Here is a 17,910-nt window from a genome sequence, read left to right as displayed (position 1 = left end):
GGTTGAGGTGACTAATAACTAGGCAAACTCTTTTGGGGTTAGAGGCTGTATTAATGCAGGCAGTGAAAATCGTGACCTGGTCATACAAAAAGTAAGCACTTTGGATCTCAACCTGGTAAAATTTGCAGTAATTCTCACTGAAATCGACTTGCATGGTGACATGGGTCTCGCTAACCTCTAACTTAGCATATTAATATCTTTGGGCCTATCAGTCTTTCAAGTAGCAGCGGACAATAAATGTTGGCCATTGTCTCTCTAAGCCCTCAGGATCTTTTCCTGTACCAGAGAAGGTTTTGTTTGTAGGTTTTTATTCACACACCGACTGAAACCATTCAACATCTTTCCTTTGTCTCCCTACTTCAAATATGGAACTGAGAGACTTGCATGACTGACATAATGACTGAGACATTGTAGATTGCTCCTGTCGCATACTACCCTTTCAATAAGCTTTCTTACAATTTTTGGCATGTCTGACCTGCTGGGCACAGATTTAGCTTGACCAGAGAGGCAAAGATATACAATTGCGTGAAGTGAGCTTACACAAACGTTGTGCGACCTGTAGGAAACTCAAAAGTGGGACACAAGGAGGCCTATCCAATTGCTAATATGTAATAGCGACGCCACTAAAGTCAAACTATTGCCATGTGACTGGATTATTTCGGATAAGTCTTACACCTTTACTCAAACATTGCTAGTGGACTAAAGGAAAGGAATTCAAAGAATAACTGGATTTTAACCATAATTGTCAATGCTATAAAAACTAGAATAGGTGTTTTTTACCATCGGGGCAATTCGGAGGCCATATTCTATGTTTATGGGACACAGATTAACTTCCGGAGATATCAAACTTTCAGCGTTTGCTCAGCAACCTATCTCTTCGTGGAAACAAACTCAATAATGTAGATGATTTCACAGCGTGATAACTTACTGACAGAATTTACATGAAGATTTAACATTTACTGGTTAAATTTGTTTAAGTACTACGCAGATTTAATCCTGTAAGATATTCGGTGCAACATAATATCGATGCTATAACAGAGATTATGAGACATTTCTTTGGATCATCTCATGGAATGTGCTAGGAACACAAACGCTTTCTGACACAAAATGAAAGAATTAAAATTCATCCTGTTTTTCAGTGTTTTATGAACAGCGTTGTAAAAGACAGCCTTATCCTTCTGCCATCTGTAACAGGTGGCAGAAGCGAAGCATTGGTAAAGATTACAAAACTAAACTTCATAGCAACACATAACAAAACGTGAAACTTGAAAAAACTATACAGCTTACCCATGCTTATCGCTACAAGATCAACAACACTTTGGTAGATCAAGGTTATAACTGTAACAGAAACCAATCATATGGCCAAAAGCTACACAAAGGATGTTCAGAAGGGCCTACCCTGAGTGAAGACTGGTCAGAACCAAATTCGGCTTGCCTAATCGATGTCCATCTTTCTGCCGATTGGTGATGTCCATAAACAGACCATTTTTCAACACATTCTTTTTAGGTTGAGTATCCAGGCACCTATTAGAACTACTGGTGTGGTTGGGTGAATCAAAAAGCCACATCTGATCTTCAGGCAGCACAATTGCTGAAGCATTTGTCTCAATATTTTTATTGCTTGAACCACGTCGAGTATTGGGGGATGAGTTGGAGGCAACTCCACTGTCCGACGAAGTATGAAAAATGTTAGAAAGAAGCTGCTGATTGGATTTTCTGCTGCTCTTCGATACACCATAGAAGCTTCCATCTTTGGATGCTAGTGGACATTTGCTTCCAGACTCTAAATATAATCCAATCAATACGAAGCAACTGAAAAAGTTTTCACAACAAATTTTCAAATGAACGAAACAGAATTAAAGAGCAAGGCGGGCTGAGTTAATAATTTTATTTCACATGAGAGATATAAGAGAGACACCTGTTAGTGATGACTCTGTACTTGCCATTGACACCTCTCCATTTGCAAGTGATACTTCCCCATCCACTGGTGGCACCTCTCTATCTGTCAATGACACCTCTGTATCTACACATGACATCCTTCTACCTGTCAGTGACACCTCAGTATCGGCAAGTGACGCCTCTCTGCCTGCCAGGGATGATTCACTATCTGCCTGTGACACTTCACTAGTTGTCGCTGATACCTCTCCATTTGCCATCGGTGTTTCTTCAACCTGCAAATGCTCTCCCTCGTTGCGTAATGTCTGGCCACCAACTATGGATGTCTTTCTATTTTCCACTGCTCTCTCCCCACAAGTCAGTGGCATATCTTGACCTACTGGTGAGACCTCTCCATTTGTCAGTGATGTCGCTCCTGCCAGCGAAATATCTGGTTCCACTGGTGTCAACGTTTCCTCTATCAATTATTTCAAATAATGTGATTGAGCACTAGTAAAACAATATTTTAATAAATTTACCAGCTATACAATGTACTGATTAAAATTTAATTCAAAACAATGGAAGTTGTAAGCTTTTAGCATTAGAAGTTGTACATTATCCATCGGATTCTACCAAAGAGGTCGACTCTGATTAACACTTTTGATATTAAAATGTTTTAAAATTTTATTGAAGCCTGCTTGCTAACAGCTGGTTCGTCTCACTGTTTAACCTTTGTAATTTGTTTTACTACACTATTGCAATAACTCCACAGCACCTTCAATGTGCTTTAGACTAATTTAGTGGAAGTAATAAACCCCCCTGATTATGCCATGGCATCACAAAAACACACTGGTGTAGATGACAACATCCTAAACCTTTTGTTTGCTGTCCCTTTTGCTCCCTGCTAATATAGTTAAGGACACAACCACTTTTGTACACTGCTAATATAGTTGAGGACACAACCACTTTTGTACACTGCTAATATAGTTGAGGACACAACCACTTTTGCTCACTGCTAATATAGTTGAGGACAACCACTTTTGTACACTGCTAATATAGTTGAGGACACAACCACTTTTGTACACTGCTAATATAGTTGAGGACACAACCACTTTTGTACACTGCTAATATAGTTGAGGACAGAACCACTTTTTTACACTGCTAATATAGTTGAGGACAGAACCACTTTTGTACACTGCTAATATAGTTGAGGACACAACCACTTTTGCTCACTGCTAATATAGTTGAGGACAACCACTTTTGTACACTGCTAATATAGTTGAGGACACAACCACTTTTGTACACTGCTAATATAGTTGAGGACACAACCACTTTTGTACACTGCTAATATAGTTGAGGACACTAATACTTTCAGCTGCAGTACTGATCTGGCATAATCTGTATACTGACCAACAAACGAAATATTTTTGCCATTACATTCATTTAATGAGTTTTATGATTGAAAAGGTAAAGTGTAGTGACTCAGATAAAAATTGAACGGTATACCTGTTGTTCTTTGGCTGTCCTGGGAAACAGCAAAGTGTAGAGGGCTGGGAGAGATTGAAGTAAAATTTCCTGAGCTGTCCAGACTTGGAGACGACGAGAATTGAAAGTCTACAGCCTTGCACAAAGCCCTTCCTCTTAGTTTTAGTGGACTCCGCCATTGTCTCTTCACTGATGTGGACCTCCTAGCTCTTTTCTTTGACACAGGTACTTGCCGATTAACATTCTTAGTTCCGAGCTGTTTGATGGTTCTTGAATGAAGAGCCATTACGCATTCAACGGATGACCCCGAGTTCAACATAGAGGCCTTAACAGTTGGCTCTTGAGCCTTTTCAAAATCGCCACTCTGTATTTGATCAGCCGTAGCCTTAGACCCTGCAACTTGTAATACAGCATACTTGGTGTCCTTTGCCGCTATCTTGCTGATAAGTTGCTCTGAATCTTCATTTCCTATTTGATTAGCAGAGGAACTTTGTGATGTAGCACTGCACACTTCATCGGTCACTGAAACCTCCCCGCCACTTATTTTCTCCTTGGGTTTTAAAAATGGAGGAACAAACTTCTTTTTTCTTTTTGATGACAATGGCTTGCTTGGCGGCAACACCGACAAACTTTTTCTAGTTGATTGAGGGGTCGACTCCTTTGTGTTATTGCATCCACAATTTTTGATAACAGATTTGCTTTGAATATTGCCTGGGATACAGTCCACAGTCTCATCTGTGTCAGATGACAATGGATTATCCATCTCAGCAGTCCTATGTACTGGTTTATTAACTGATCTGTTATTGAGGAAGGAAGAGACAGACAAATCCCACTCTAGGGCTGGCGAGGAAGACTGAGATAGAGATGTGCCACCAGCCTTTTTTTCATTGACTGAACAAATGCTAAGGGATGAATTAGAAGGGTTCTTCTCAGAAGACGTTGACAAGCTGAGCTGTGCACTCAGATTCCATCGGAGGGGTGTCTCAGGAACCACATGATCCTCCTGCCCGCTGCATTCCTCTCCAGAATCATCTGGCACACAACGAGGGGCTTTGTACGTTGTACCCGGAACTACTACTTGAGAAGACCTGTACTGGGATGATGGAAGCTGAGGACTGCAACCCAGACTAGCTCGGCGATCTTCCTCATTGCTTGCAGCCTTTGGTGCTGTATGTTCTAATGAAAATACATGAAAATCATTTGCAATCTTGAAACATGGGTACAATCGAATCTTCATATTATAGGAAGTTAATCCGTTTCGATATGCGCTACGTATGTAAAAGATGTTGTTAGTTCGAGTAAATATTCTAAAGACATCGCCTTTTGTTTGTTCATTCAACAGCGCAAAGACTTCACAATAGATATTCTGTCTAATTACATATAGCATTAAAATAAATGCGTTATATACAACTATAGAAATAACTGGTCAGTTGAGTTGTAGCCTGGGTGATATAGGTGTCGGATGATACGTTGGTAACAGTTGCAATGTAGATATGTATGCAGATAGTCTAAATTAAACTACGCAAATTTAAAGTTATAACATTTTTAAAAGAAATTTTTTTGATATTTAATATTTTTGAATATATTTCCTTTAATCATCACAGCTAGCCTCTTTCGCTTGTTTCAGACTTTCCTTTCTACGCATCACTTTCTGCTTTGCGATAAATTCTGGACAACTTTAGAGATTCTCGACTGAATTTATTCAAAGATTTTGCTCATAATCTTTATTTGTTGCATTAATTCTAAGAGAAACATTGCCTTCTTTGCTCACACTAAAACTCACCTCTAATGTTTGCCTCTTGTTTATGTGTTGTGCATGTGTCCAGCTATAGATATTAAAATTTGCAGATGCTTTGCAGATGATTCGATCTCAGAACCTACGGGTCTGAAGACCAGCGATCCAAAACTACACTCGCTCAATTGACTGTGACGATGAATGATTGTGATCACATTTATTGCATCGAATAAAATGATACACCAATAATACTTGAACTTTTTGAGGTCAACTATTGTAAAACTAAAAAATATGGTATTAATAATGAGACAGATACCTGTCTTATTATTAGAAGGATTACTTTTTTAATTTATTTTTCACATTTAGTTTTATATGATTCTATTTACTTCACTTGTTTTAATGCTATTGGCAGTTACCTGAATTATTTATCACTGTTTTTAAGCCAGGTAGCGAATCAAACAATGTTCAATGTACCTTTATAAGAATGTTTGCTCGAACATATTACATTTCCAACAAACAATACAAATACACCATGGTTCAACTGTGATAGGACCTTTTGCGTAGTACTGCTGACATATGAACCGTGAATAACCTAAAAACTGAACAAAATACCATAAAATCAACAAACCAGACCTGCGGTAACTATCTACATCCCCAAACAAACTCATCTGATAAAGGCAGATAGAATCATCTTACTTAAACTAGACAGATTCTTTTCCCTCAACTCATCTAACTTCCTCTGCATGTGGGGAGGTGTCCTGGGTACTTGAAGGTATGCATTCAAGTTGATTCGGTCAGCCACCTGTCAACGGTAAACACAAAGTGTCAGCACCCTGTTAATGGTACACACAAAGTGTCAGCCACCTGTCAATAGTACACACAAAGTGTCAGCCACCTGTCAATGGTACACACAAAGTGTCAGCCATACGTCAATGGTAAACACAAAGTTTGTTTGTTTGTTTATTTTCATCTATAATATAACCACAAAAAATAACATGAAGAGTGTTTCTAACAGTATAAAAAGACAACAGAAATAGAAAAAAAATGTCACTGCAGGGAAGGTGATGATGAGGTCCCTGTGCGCAATAACAAGGCTAATCAAGGCGCGGAACCTGAAAGTAGAGTCAGCAGAAGTATGTCTAGTTGGTTTAGTCGTCTGGTTGTCTGAGGTAGCGCTTCAGTTCATTTTTGAAAGAATTAGCATTTACAATTTTACGCAGTGTCATGCAAGTGCCAAGTATTACTGGTACTTTGCCAACAAACATTATGCTTTTTAGCTAAAGCTTTATACAAGCTAATATTATATAATACTGTCTCATTATAGCTATTAATAATGCTTGTAGCTTTTTACAAAGCTTTTCTATGACCAAACATATAAATACTTGGGTTTTCTGTTATCAAATCAGTTGTCTCTGGAGTGTGCAATAAACCATTTCTCTAATTTAATACTCTATTTAATTGCTTCTGTGCAGAAACATAACAGAAGCTAATTGGCGACAAGGATTTCTCTTTTGAACAGTTACAAAGAGTTTTGTTCAGATTTTATCATTGATAAAATCGATACAAAGAGTTCTAGTTTATTACAAGAGTAACTGTTCAAAATTGCACCACTACAATGGCAGAAGTAGCAGACCTGATCAAGCTAATGCAGAAGCAGCAGGAGGACCAGAGACAGCAGCAAGAGGAGCAGAGAAAGCAGCAAGAAGAGCATAGACAACAGCAGCATGAGGAGTTCAAGCAGCAACAAGAGGAATACAGACGTCAGCAAGATGAAAGAATGGAGGAGAATAAGAAACTGATGGAGCTACTACTACAAAACCTACAACGGAAACAAGAAACAGCTGCAACCGCTGTTCCAGCCTTCCCAGGTTTTGACCCAACAGCAGAGCTACTAACAGATTACATAGTCAGATTCAACACATTCATTGCAGCAAATTCTATTCATCCAGACAAGATTGCTGGCACTTTTCTCACCAACCAACAGCCTACACTCTACAAGCAGCTTAGTAATATGGCAGCTCAGCTTTCAACACCCAAGCAGATCAACGACCTCAACATGGATGAAATACTGGAATTTCTCAAAGACCAGTATGACCCTAAGCGCTTCATTGTTAGAGCGTTACAAGTATTGGAGTGACATGCAGAGGAAACCTGGAGAAACTATTCAAGAGTTAGCTGCCAGAATTCGTCAGGATGCAACTACATGTGCCTTCATAGACATTACAGATCCATTAGATGAGGCTCTCAGAACAAGATTTATCTGCTCTGTAAACAATGAAGCAGTTCTCAAATCTCTCTTCAAGGTCAAGGACAATGAACTCAACTTCAACAAAGCTATACAGGTAGCACAGGAAACAGAAGAAGCAGCTAAAGTTGCCAAAGAGACAGTTTATGGAAACTCGTCTAAAGTCAACAAGGTTGCTCAACAGAAATCAAGATACAAACCAATCCAGAAAAACAACTCTACACCTGACAAGCAGAAGAAAGGAAAGCTATGCTACAGATGTGACCGAACTAACCATACAGCGGATGACTGCAGATTCAAAGCAGCCACCTGCAACTTTTGTTCTAAACAAGGTCACATAGAAAGAGCATGCAAGAAAAAGAAATCATCTGCAGCAGAAAAACCAGTAAAGATGATAGAATGCACATCAACCAAGATGGTGAAACCTGCTGAAAACATCAAACTGGAGGGAGACAACTTCACACTTGAACTGGACACTGGAGCATGTGACAACTTCATCTGTAAATCAATATGGGAGAAGCTAGGAAAGCCAAACCTAAAACCTACTACAGTTAACTACAAATCAGCCTCAGGACATCTCATAGAGACGCTTGGCAGATGTGAGCTAACTGCCCAATTGGACGCACAGAAAGAAGTCAGACTACTATTTGTGATTAGTGCTGTACAAGATCTCAACCTACTAGGAAGAACTGCTATACAGCAACTAGGCATCTCTATTGATGACAAGCTACAACAGAACCTTGTATCAACAATCACAGAGAACCAGCCAGATGGGAGGTTACAAATCAAGTGTAAGGAGATGTGCAAAGAATTTCCAGAAATATTCAAAGACGAGCTAGGATGTCTCAAGAACTTTGAACTAGAGATAAACTTCAAACCTTCAACAAAGCCAGTCTTCTGCCGACCCAGACCAGTTCCTATTGCCTTGACAGAAGAGCTCAACCAAGCATACGAAGCAGGTGTAGCTAAAGGCATATGGGAACCAACTCAATTCAACCAGTATGGAACACCAGTTGTACCTGTACGCAAATCTACAACAGGTCAAGCTGCAGGGAAGATCAGAGTATGTGGAGACTACTCCAAGACTATCAATAATCAGCTAGAAACACATAGGAAACCTATCCCACTACCAGAAGATCTAATCAGAAAACTAGGTGGAGGCTATTGCTACACAAAGATTGATTTAGCAGATGCCTACAATCAAATATTGTTGGCACCAGAAAGTCAACGACGACTAGCACTATCAACACACCGAGGAGTACTACTACAGAAGAGGTTGCCCTTTGGCATAAGCTCAGCACCAGGGTATTTTCAAGAAATCATGGAGCAACTGACACAAGACCTCCCAGGAGTAGCAGTATACCTAGATGATATACTAGTGAGTGGAGCCAATGCAGAGAGCCATCTACAAAACTTACGTCGACTTCTTCAAAGATTAGAAGAAAGAGGGCTCAGATGTAGAAAAGACAAGTGCTGTTTTGCTCAACCTACAGTAGAGTATCTGGGACACAAACTCACTTCAAAGGGAATCACTAAAGGAAAGAAGGCAGATGCAGTACAACAGATGCCAGTCCCAACAGACTTGACTCAGCTAAGATCTTTCTTAGGAGCTACACAATTCTACAGCAAGTTCATACCCAATCTGTCACAACTCACAGGACCATTGCACAAACTGACACGCAAAGGAGAGACCTGGAAGTGGGGCACTGAACAAGAAAAGAGCTTCAACAAACTGAAAGATATGCTATCAACTGATAGTGTCTTAGCACACTTCAACCCAGATCTTGACATTGGAATCTCATGTGATGCTTCAGAAGCTGGACTGGGAGCTGTACTATTTCATCGTTATCCTGATGGAAGTGAGAGACCAATAGCCAATGTTTCAAAAACACTGACCAGCACACAGAGGAAATATGGACAAATACAAAAAGAAGCTCTCTCAATCATATTTGCTCTAAAGAAGTATCACCAGTACCTGTATGGTCGACGGTTTATCTTGGTAACTGACCACAGACCTCTTCTCACACTTCTAGGACCTACCAAAGGAGTTCCAGCTCTAGCAGCCAACAGACTAGCAAGATGGGCACTGGTACTAACTCAGTATGACTACACCATAGAATACAGATCTACCCAGCATCATCAAAATGCAGATGTCCTCTCAAGACTGCCAGTTGGACCTGATAAAGAGTTTGATGCAAGAGAAGATGAGGATGATGTTGATACAGTATGCACTATTCACACTATTGGACAACAGCTCAACTCTACAGACTACAATGTTCTAGCAAAGGAGACAAAGAAAGACCCAACACTAGCCACAGTAATGCGCTACACAGCAGAAGGATGGCCTGGTAACAAAGAGATGAAGGAGACTCAGCTGTCACTCTTCCACAAGATCTCAGATTCACTTTCTATCACTGAAGGTTGTCTTCTATATGGCAACAGAGTAGTCATTCCTGTCAAGTTACAACAGGAAGTATTAAAGATCCTTCACCTTGGACACTTTGGAATGGAAAGAATGAAGAAGCTAGCTCGAACTGCTGTCTATTGGCCTCGCATTGACTCTGATATAGAGGAGACAAGCCGACAGTGCACTGCCTGTGCTGAACACCAGAAGCTTCCACAGAAGTATCCTATACATCCCTGGATGCTACCTGAGAAGCCATGGAGTCGTCTTCACTTAGATCATGCAGTGAACTTCATGGGCAGCCAATGGCTAGTGATGATAGATGCCTACTCAAAGTATCCATGCATACACAGGACGTCATCTACTTCTACCAGAGCTACCACAGACATCTTAGAGGAGATATTCGCACACTTTGGATACACTCACACCATAGTCACTGACAATGCTACCAGCTTCACCTCAGGAGAGTTTCAGCAGTGGTGTCAAGAGAGAAGCATTGTTCACCTCACTGGAGCACCCTACCATCCAGCTACAAATGGCGCAGCTGAAAGACTAGTACAATCCTTCAAACAAGCCATGAAGAAATCGTCACTCTCACCTAAATCTGCACTACAACAGTTCCTGATGCACTATAGAAGGACACCACTTCCTACAGGATACTCTCCCAGTCAGCTGCTGAATGGAAGACAGATGAGATGCAAGATTGACACCCTATTGCCATCACCCGCACACATAGCACAGTTTCATCAATCCAGAGAAGTCAACCGATCGGCAGAAAAGACAGTTAGCAAGATACACAGCTACAATCTTGGAGCACCATGCTATGCCTTGTATCATGGACCTAGACGCAACAGACAACCTAGATGGGTTCCAGCCATTGTTACTAAGAGATATGGAACTCGTAGTCTCAATGTCAAAGTGGTACCAAAGGGACCTACTTGGAGAAGACATGTTGAACAACTCAGACCAAGATACTCAACAGAAGAAGATCAAGACCCTGGAGATAAACCTGATATAACAGAGGAGACAAAACTGCAACTACCAGCCCCTACAACTGTAACAGAGCAACCTCCGTCTAGAAGAAGACCACGCAACCCTCGTCTACCTGATGGAGATGAGTATAGCAGAGACAAACCCCGAAGGTCTAAGAGAACCAGAAAGAACCTTTAGCTTAGTGAGGAGGTGTCATGCAAGTGCCAAGTATTACTGGTACTTTGCCAACAAACATTATGCTTTTTAGCTAAAGCTTTATACAAGCTAATATTATATAGTACTGTCTCATTATAGCTATTAATAATGCTTGTAGCTTTTTACAAAGCTTATCTATGACCAAACATATAAATACTTGGGTTTTCTGTTATCAAATCAGTTGTCTCTGGAGTGTGCAATAAACCATTTCTCTAATTTAATACTCTATTTAATTGCTTCTGTGCAGAAACATAACACGCAGTGTAACCGGTAGTCGATTCCATAGCAATGACTCCTGATAATCCAAACAACATTGACCAGCTTTTGTTTTAAACAATGGTATTTTTAGGTTTATGTGTGTTTGACGAGTAGTTAAATGTGTTATCGTCCTGTTATTGTTTGTTTTGTAAAATGTGTTGTGCGCTTTTATTAGTACTTTGTATTTGTATAACTTTTTAATAGTTAAAATTTTATTTAAGTTGAATAGCGGATTAGCTGAAAAGTCATAAACTTTCTTGTTAATTATTCTGAGTAAACGATTTTGAAAAACTTTAATTTTGTTTAAGTAGCAGTCTGGAGCATTTCCCCATGCCTCAACACAATACGAGAGTTTGGAATTGATGAAGGAATTGTACAGAATTAGCAAAACATCCTTAGAGGGGTACTGAGACAATCGAAAAAACAACCCAGCATAAGGTCCAAAGTCTTTTAACAGTTTGGATATATGATTGCTCCAATTAAGCTGAGGGTCAATAAGTACTCCCAAAAATTTTATATTGTCAGATTTATTTATTGCATGACCATTAATTAGTAGGGATTGTTCATCAAAGTGGTACGAGTTCTGTGGGTTTTTTAATAAAATGTAGCAAGTTTTGTTGAAATTAATTGTTAGTTTATTTTGGTTGCACCAACTCTGAAGGATTTTTAGGTCTTCATTTATTGAATGCATTTGCTTGTGAAGGTCTTTGGATTCAAAAAAAAGATTAGTATCATTTGCATACAATATTGGTGAAAGTACTTTTAATTGACATGCTAAGTCATTAATATATATCAGGAACAAAGTTGAACCCAATACAGATCCTTGAGGAACACCACATTTTATAGTGTCAGCCACCTGTTAATGGTACACACAAAGTGTCAGCCACCTGTCAATGGTACACACAAAGTGTCAGCCATACATCAATGGTAAACACAAATTGTCAACCACCTGTCAATAGTACACACAAAGTGTCAGCCACCTGTCAATATTACACACAAAGTGTCAGCCACCTGTCAATGGTAAACACAAAGTGTCAGCACCCTGTCCATGGTACACACAAAGTGTCAGCCACCTGTCAATAGTACACACAAAGTGTCAGCCACCTGTTATTGGTACACACAAAGTGTCAGCCATACGTCAATGGTAAACACAAATTGTCAGCCACCTGTCAATGGTACAGACAAAATCGACACAACATTAGCCAATCAAGTCCACACACTCAAAATGATATTTGACAATGATACACTGTGAATAGTGTTCCACTTCAAAAAGAGCATCTGTCAAAGGTATAACCCAATTCCAACAGGGCATCTAGTAAATGTGTCCATATGTTCAAGATAACAATTGACAATGATAATCTGTCAATAGTGTCCCGCTTCCTAAAAATCATCTGTCAAGTGTCCACACACGCAAGATGACAATTGACAACGATGCTTGCGTAGCCAATACGGTATCTGTCATTACAACTACATTGCCAGTCGAGCCTCTGTCAATGGTGCCCACCAGGTAAACAAGTCATTTGATAATAGGGCTTCAACCTAGGTGGTGGCACACTTGACCCATATGACACCTGTCCAACTACACAAACCATCATGACAATAGCAGTAGGACATCACATCTTTCAACAATGCCACACATCGAATAAAACTGACACCTGGTCAACAGGTCACTCACCGATCATCCTGAGATACTGTACTCATCAGCGAATAGCAGAACAAATTTAGGTCAACAGAAATATATCTCACCTCTAAAATACTCATGCATTTAAAAACATACAATAACTGCAAGACCACAATGTGTTACCCGATGCTTTACCCGTAGTGTTACCAGTAGTTAGGTGTTTAATTTGTTGTTTCTTTCTCAGAAGAACCCATAAACAACGTCGACACAAAACGAGAGCACTATATTTACATTTAGAGATGCGCTGTATAACGATGCATAACGATGCTTACAGTGTTCAAAGGAGAGGGAATCTGCACACCACTCCTCCTTCGTTTCTTTACTTTAGCAAGTTTATCTGAAGCGTGCTGGAGTTCCTCAGTAAAGTCTTTGGGCTGCAGTGGTTTCTGATTCTATAACACAAACAAACAAACTGGCTGTTTATCAAATATTATGTATTGCAAATGTTACAGTTCTCATACGTCAAGCAGGATGTTGTGGCAAATGTATTGCGTCTCACATATTACATATAGTTGGCTATAGTGCTGAATATCATGTATAGTCATGTGACAGTTGTCATACGTAAAATTGGCTATAGCGTTGAATGCTGTTGTCATGTATAGCATATGTTATGGCTGTCACACATAGGCCGACCGTTGTGACAAATGTCAGGTTTAGTGTGTGTTACATATGTCATACAAATGTCACATTTAGCACAAAATTCTATCGTCATAGGTTAGCCATATCAATACCATCTAAAGAATTTATCATACTTGCTGACTTATACAACAAAAACATTTTTAGCTACAAGGCCTTATCGAGGCAAAAAACTTTGACAAAATGATCGAGCGAGAATCAAATCTTCGATAACTACATAATGCAGACACACGGTTTATATTCTTAAAGGTTGACTTGCAACAAAATTCACATTACCGTTGTTTGATATGAAAAAATTCACCATTTCTTACTCTGTTGTGTTGTAGGTGTAAAATATGTGGAGAGGTGATTAAAAGCTCTTGCAAGTTCAAAAACGAACAGAAAATCGCAGCCACACTGGACCGCCGTAGTTCGGGCTCCCTTTCCAAAACGGCTCAAATGTGATGTAGTTGTGAGAGATGGTTTCTGTTTACACTTTCTTGCAACCTTATTCGTCGAAATATTTTCACAAATATACTTCACGCATTCAATAAAACTATGTCTATTGTTCTTACGCGTCTGTTTTATCGTCATTGTAATGCTGTCACTTTTAGCACTGAATCTTAAAACCTACCATAAAAAATCTTAAACTTTTTAACCTTAGCTCGAAAGAATACATATCATTGTCTGATAATCACGATGAGTCTGTTGGTAACCTGTGATAATCGACAAGTGCTGCAAAAATTATTTGCGAAGTAGTGGGTCACATGATCAGAGAACGACTTGATGATTGAATAATGCCGAAATAAAACTGTAAAGTAGCGAGCATCTATATTCGATACGGGGTCTTCGGTAAAACCCGAAGTGTTTGTCATAAACTAGTACTACGATAAGTTTTATATTGAGCTTTTTATTGGCCTTTCAATTCATGTGAGAACATACGTGACAAGACGATGACCAAATTTCGTGGTTACGTCATCGAAATAAAGAGATTCTAATCTACGGCCGCTTTTCGTTTTTGAGCTTTTAAGAGCTTGTAATCACATTTCCACATATTTGGCACATACAACACAACAAAGTAAGACATGGTGAATCTTTTGATACCAAATAACTGTAATGTGAATTTTGTTGCAAGTCAACCTGTAAAATTTGTGTAGTCCATACATCAACTTAACAAGGCCAACAACAAATCATATCTGATAAGAATGTTCTACCTTATACCAGAATGCAAAATCACGTCTACTTATGATTGACATAGACACCTACCCGTCTGCGAGCGCTGTTATACGACACACTGAAAGTGTGCTCACCAATCTTGGCATTAGCCTTTTTGCAACTGCAACAACAATGATTACAAACAATAAATGTTCAAAATTTTACTAGATAATACGATGACATTGTCTAATCTAGTAGCTGTGTTTCGAACACAGACCTAAAGAGGTGTTGAAGTCAACAATATTGTAGACCGCAACATACGCTCTGTTCACACCTACCTGTCTAACCAAGCGACACCAACCATGGGAATCCCAAATTTTTTAGCTTTTGCTTCTGTCACTTTGTAGCCATCTTTGTAAATAACGTGGCTGACAGAGGGGTCCAATTTGTCAGATATAGTCGCTCCTAACTTGATAAGCTCTTCTGAGACAGCTAGACTGTTATTAGCATACTTTGACTTCACATCCACATAAGCTTTTACTCCTGTACAAAACAAGGTATCAGAAGGACAGTATTCATTTCCAAAGAAAGCTGGGCTGGGCAAATAACTAATAATTGCAATAACAGTGAAGCTTATATGGTATACAAGTCATAAAATAGACTGAGAACTATGAGTAGAAAACCTGGGATTTTGGATAAGTGCGAAGTGAACATATACATTTAACATGCCTCAATTTTATATACCAAATTTTTAAATATCTAAAACCTTGCTAGTAATGACTACAAAAATTCTTTGCTCATTGTTGATCACTTTGTAAAGAAAGATGCAATTCTCATTGGCTTCTAAAAAAGTTAGGAATAAAACACAATGGCGAAATATCGAGCAAATTTATTGACGAGCAGCTAGCCTTGAATGTCAGCAGATTAGGAGTGCCAGTCTATGACTGTCACTTTATGACCAGTTGGATAACAGGCTATGAGTGTCACTCTATGACTGTCACTCTATGACTGTCACTCTATGACTGTCACTCTATGACTGTCACTTTATGACTGTCACTCTATGACCAGTTGGTTAACAGTCTATGACTGTCATTTTGTCATCTCATTTTAAAATTAAACTTGAGGCTTGTCAAAAGGATGTACAGTGCGTCTCAAGGTTACGATGTCCGTGTAATACAAATTTTTTGTCTCACGATGTGGAACACGATGTACTTTTGTTTCTGACACAGCATTTTTTTCGCCATATGACATCAACAAAAATTTCTCTTGAATTTAAAATTTGGCAGTCGGGGTGCTGAATATGTCGGAATAACAAAGATGCCGATATGCTATTTGCTGAAATCCCTCCCGCGACACCTAAAAGAGATACGATACTCGCTCTATTAAAGACATAATTTAAATTGGCATATATAAATGTCAAGGATAAAAGACTGCTACTGCTTTCCAACTCTGCTAAGCCTTAGCGAGCAGTTATTACAAGGCTGAAATTTACCATATAAAGGCTGCTCTGACTCCATTTCCAATATAACATGCCCTTTTGAAGATTACTGGAGTGAGCTCTTGTTACTACTGCTTACATCGTCACCACAATCTTTACCTGAAATCAAAAAATCATAAGAATGAATACTTGAAAAAATTTCAAAATCATAATGAGAAGAAACTTGATCGCATAACGTGGTGTAAGAACTGTTAAAACAACCCTCCGAAGGTCACTTAGTAGAATGATTCGCAGCTAATACCAAGTAATTCAGATTGTAGACTAGAGGGCAAATGTCGGGATAGTTACATAAGATATTAAAATTTGTTTGAAAGGATGGCATAGTGTACAATAGAGCAAATCAATAGAGCAAATCAATGTGATTTCTTAGACTGAATGTAGTCAAGAATTGAGAGTTTGAGCAGCAGCTCTAGACAATGTTGCCCGGTATTAAAAGTGAAACCTCTACATTTCAAACAGCTCCAGAAAAATCAAGAGTTTATTTGAGTTATGTCAATATCGTCCACTGACTGATGTAACAATTACCAGGTATGTTTCAAGCACGTAATGTAAGTTGGCCATAATGCTCTCTAGGAAGTCTCATTGTTGAAATGATTATTTGCCTTTGTTGGGAAGATAATGATATTTATAGTGAATCGAAGAAAACATTGTGAGACCAAAGAATGCTTTAGATGCAAACTTCCTAATACATAAAAATATATTTTATAGAAACGTTAGATGATCTACGCATGTTGTAGAAAAAAGAAAATTTACTTGAGATGATGGGCAAAAAAAGAATTTAAAAAAAATCTTTAATTTTTGTACAACAGCTCAAGCAATGATATCCAAAAGCTAACAAAACTCAGTGACTCAAGAATGAGCAGAGCTAGGGAAATCTAACTGGCAGTTTCAATCTGCAGAGAAGGGGACACTTTAATGCTTTATGATGGTAAATACAGTCAAACATGGATGACTCGAACTTCACGGGACCGAGCAAAAGTGTTCGAATTATCAGAGCGTTCAATTTATCAGAGCACTGTCACAAGTCCATGTATTTACTTATTTATTAGTAGATACATGTACATATGCAAACTATAATATAAATCAAAAGCACAAATGGCTTGTTTCAAATTAAATGCTTCTAATGTAAAGTTTAAAACGTTTTTATCAAAAAGTATAGAGATTTTTCTATCACTTGAGATTGGTTTGTTGTTTGAGGTGATGTTATTGCCAGGACGTTTTTTTAGATTGACATTGGCAAAACTTGATCGTTGTTGAAATGCTCAAAAGAAAAGACATCTTTTTCTTTTAAGCGTTTTACCCACGATCGATTTTGCCGACTTTTCTTGAAGTTTATGCAACTTCAAGAAAAAGTTACCAAAGAAAAATCCCTTACTTTACCTGGGATTCGTTAAGAGCAACACTCCGAGGCAGTTCAATTAAAAGTTTTACGAGGTTTAACGGTACATTGTATATCACTCACGCTTTTTGAATGGATACTTATTGAATGTACACACGTATTCTGTGTTTATGTCAAACGATGAATAGTTTTTTTTAGCTAAGGCAACATATACGTTTAATAAAAACAATTTTAAGACGTTTTAAACATTCAACATTCCGACGTTGATTCAACACGGAATCAACATCGGAAAACTATTCGTCACGGGCTAGCCGGGTCACGCACTCAAGGATTTTCGCCACGCACATACAAAACAACATGCTGTTTTTGTTTTGTATGCGCGTGGCAAATATCCTTGCGCGCGTGACCCGGCAAGCCCGTGCTATTAATCGT

The 17,910-nt window shown here is 38.8% G+C and overlaps 1 protein-coding gene across 3 annotated transcripts in view; it reads right to left on the bottom strand.

Annotated features, from left to right (window-relative positions):
- Positions 1-17,910, bottom strand: part of LOC137402464 (microcephalin-like) — a 30,361-nt gene that overhangs the window by 10,086 nt on the left and 2,365 nt on the right. The window contains exons 2-10 of one of the 3 annotated variants that reach the window (XM_068088976.1): positions 16,134-16,238; positions 14,980-15,184; positions 14,753-14,822; positions 13,144-13,263; positions 5,792-5,897; positions 3,382-4,536; positions 1,919-2,353; positions 1,399-1,783; positions 211-276 (exon numbers count right to left, since the gene is read on the bottom strand). In XM_068088976.1, coding sequence (XP_067945077.1) covers positions 264-276; positions 1,399-1,783; positions 1,919-2,353; positions 3,382-4,536; positions 5,792-5,897; positions 13,144-13,263; positions 14,753-14,822; positions 14,980-15,184; positions 16,134-16,158 — 2,514 coding nt within the window. In that variant the 5' untranslated portion in view covers positions 16,159-16,238 and the 3' untranslated portion in view covers positions 211-263. Of the gene's footprint in view, positions 1-210; positions 277-1,398; positions 1,784-1,918; positions 2,354-3,381; positions 4,537-5,791; positions 5,898-13,143; positions 13,264-14,752; positions 14,823-14,979; positions 15,185-16,133; positions 16,239-17,910 lie in introns of those variants that run through there. The other 2 variants (XM_068088966.1, XM_068088970.1) reach the window with 2 other exon arrangements.

The sequence above is a fragment of the Watersipora subatra genome, chromosome 1, assembly GCF_963576615.1.
Source record: "Watersipora subatra chromosome 1, tzWatSuba1.1, whole genome shotgun sequence".
NCBI classification, from domain to species: Eukaryota; Metazoa; Bryozoa; class Gymnolaemata; order Cheilostomatida; family Watersiporidae; genus Watersipora; species Watersipora subatra.
This window is presented reverse-complemented; position numbering and strand designations above follow the sequence as displayed.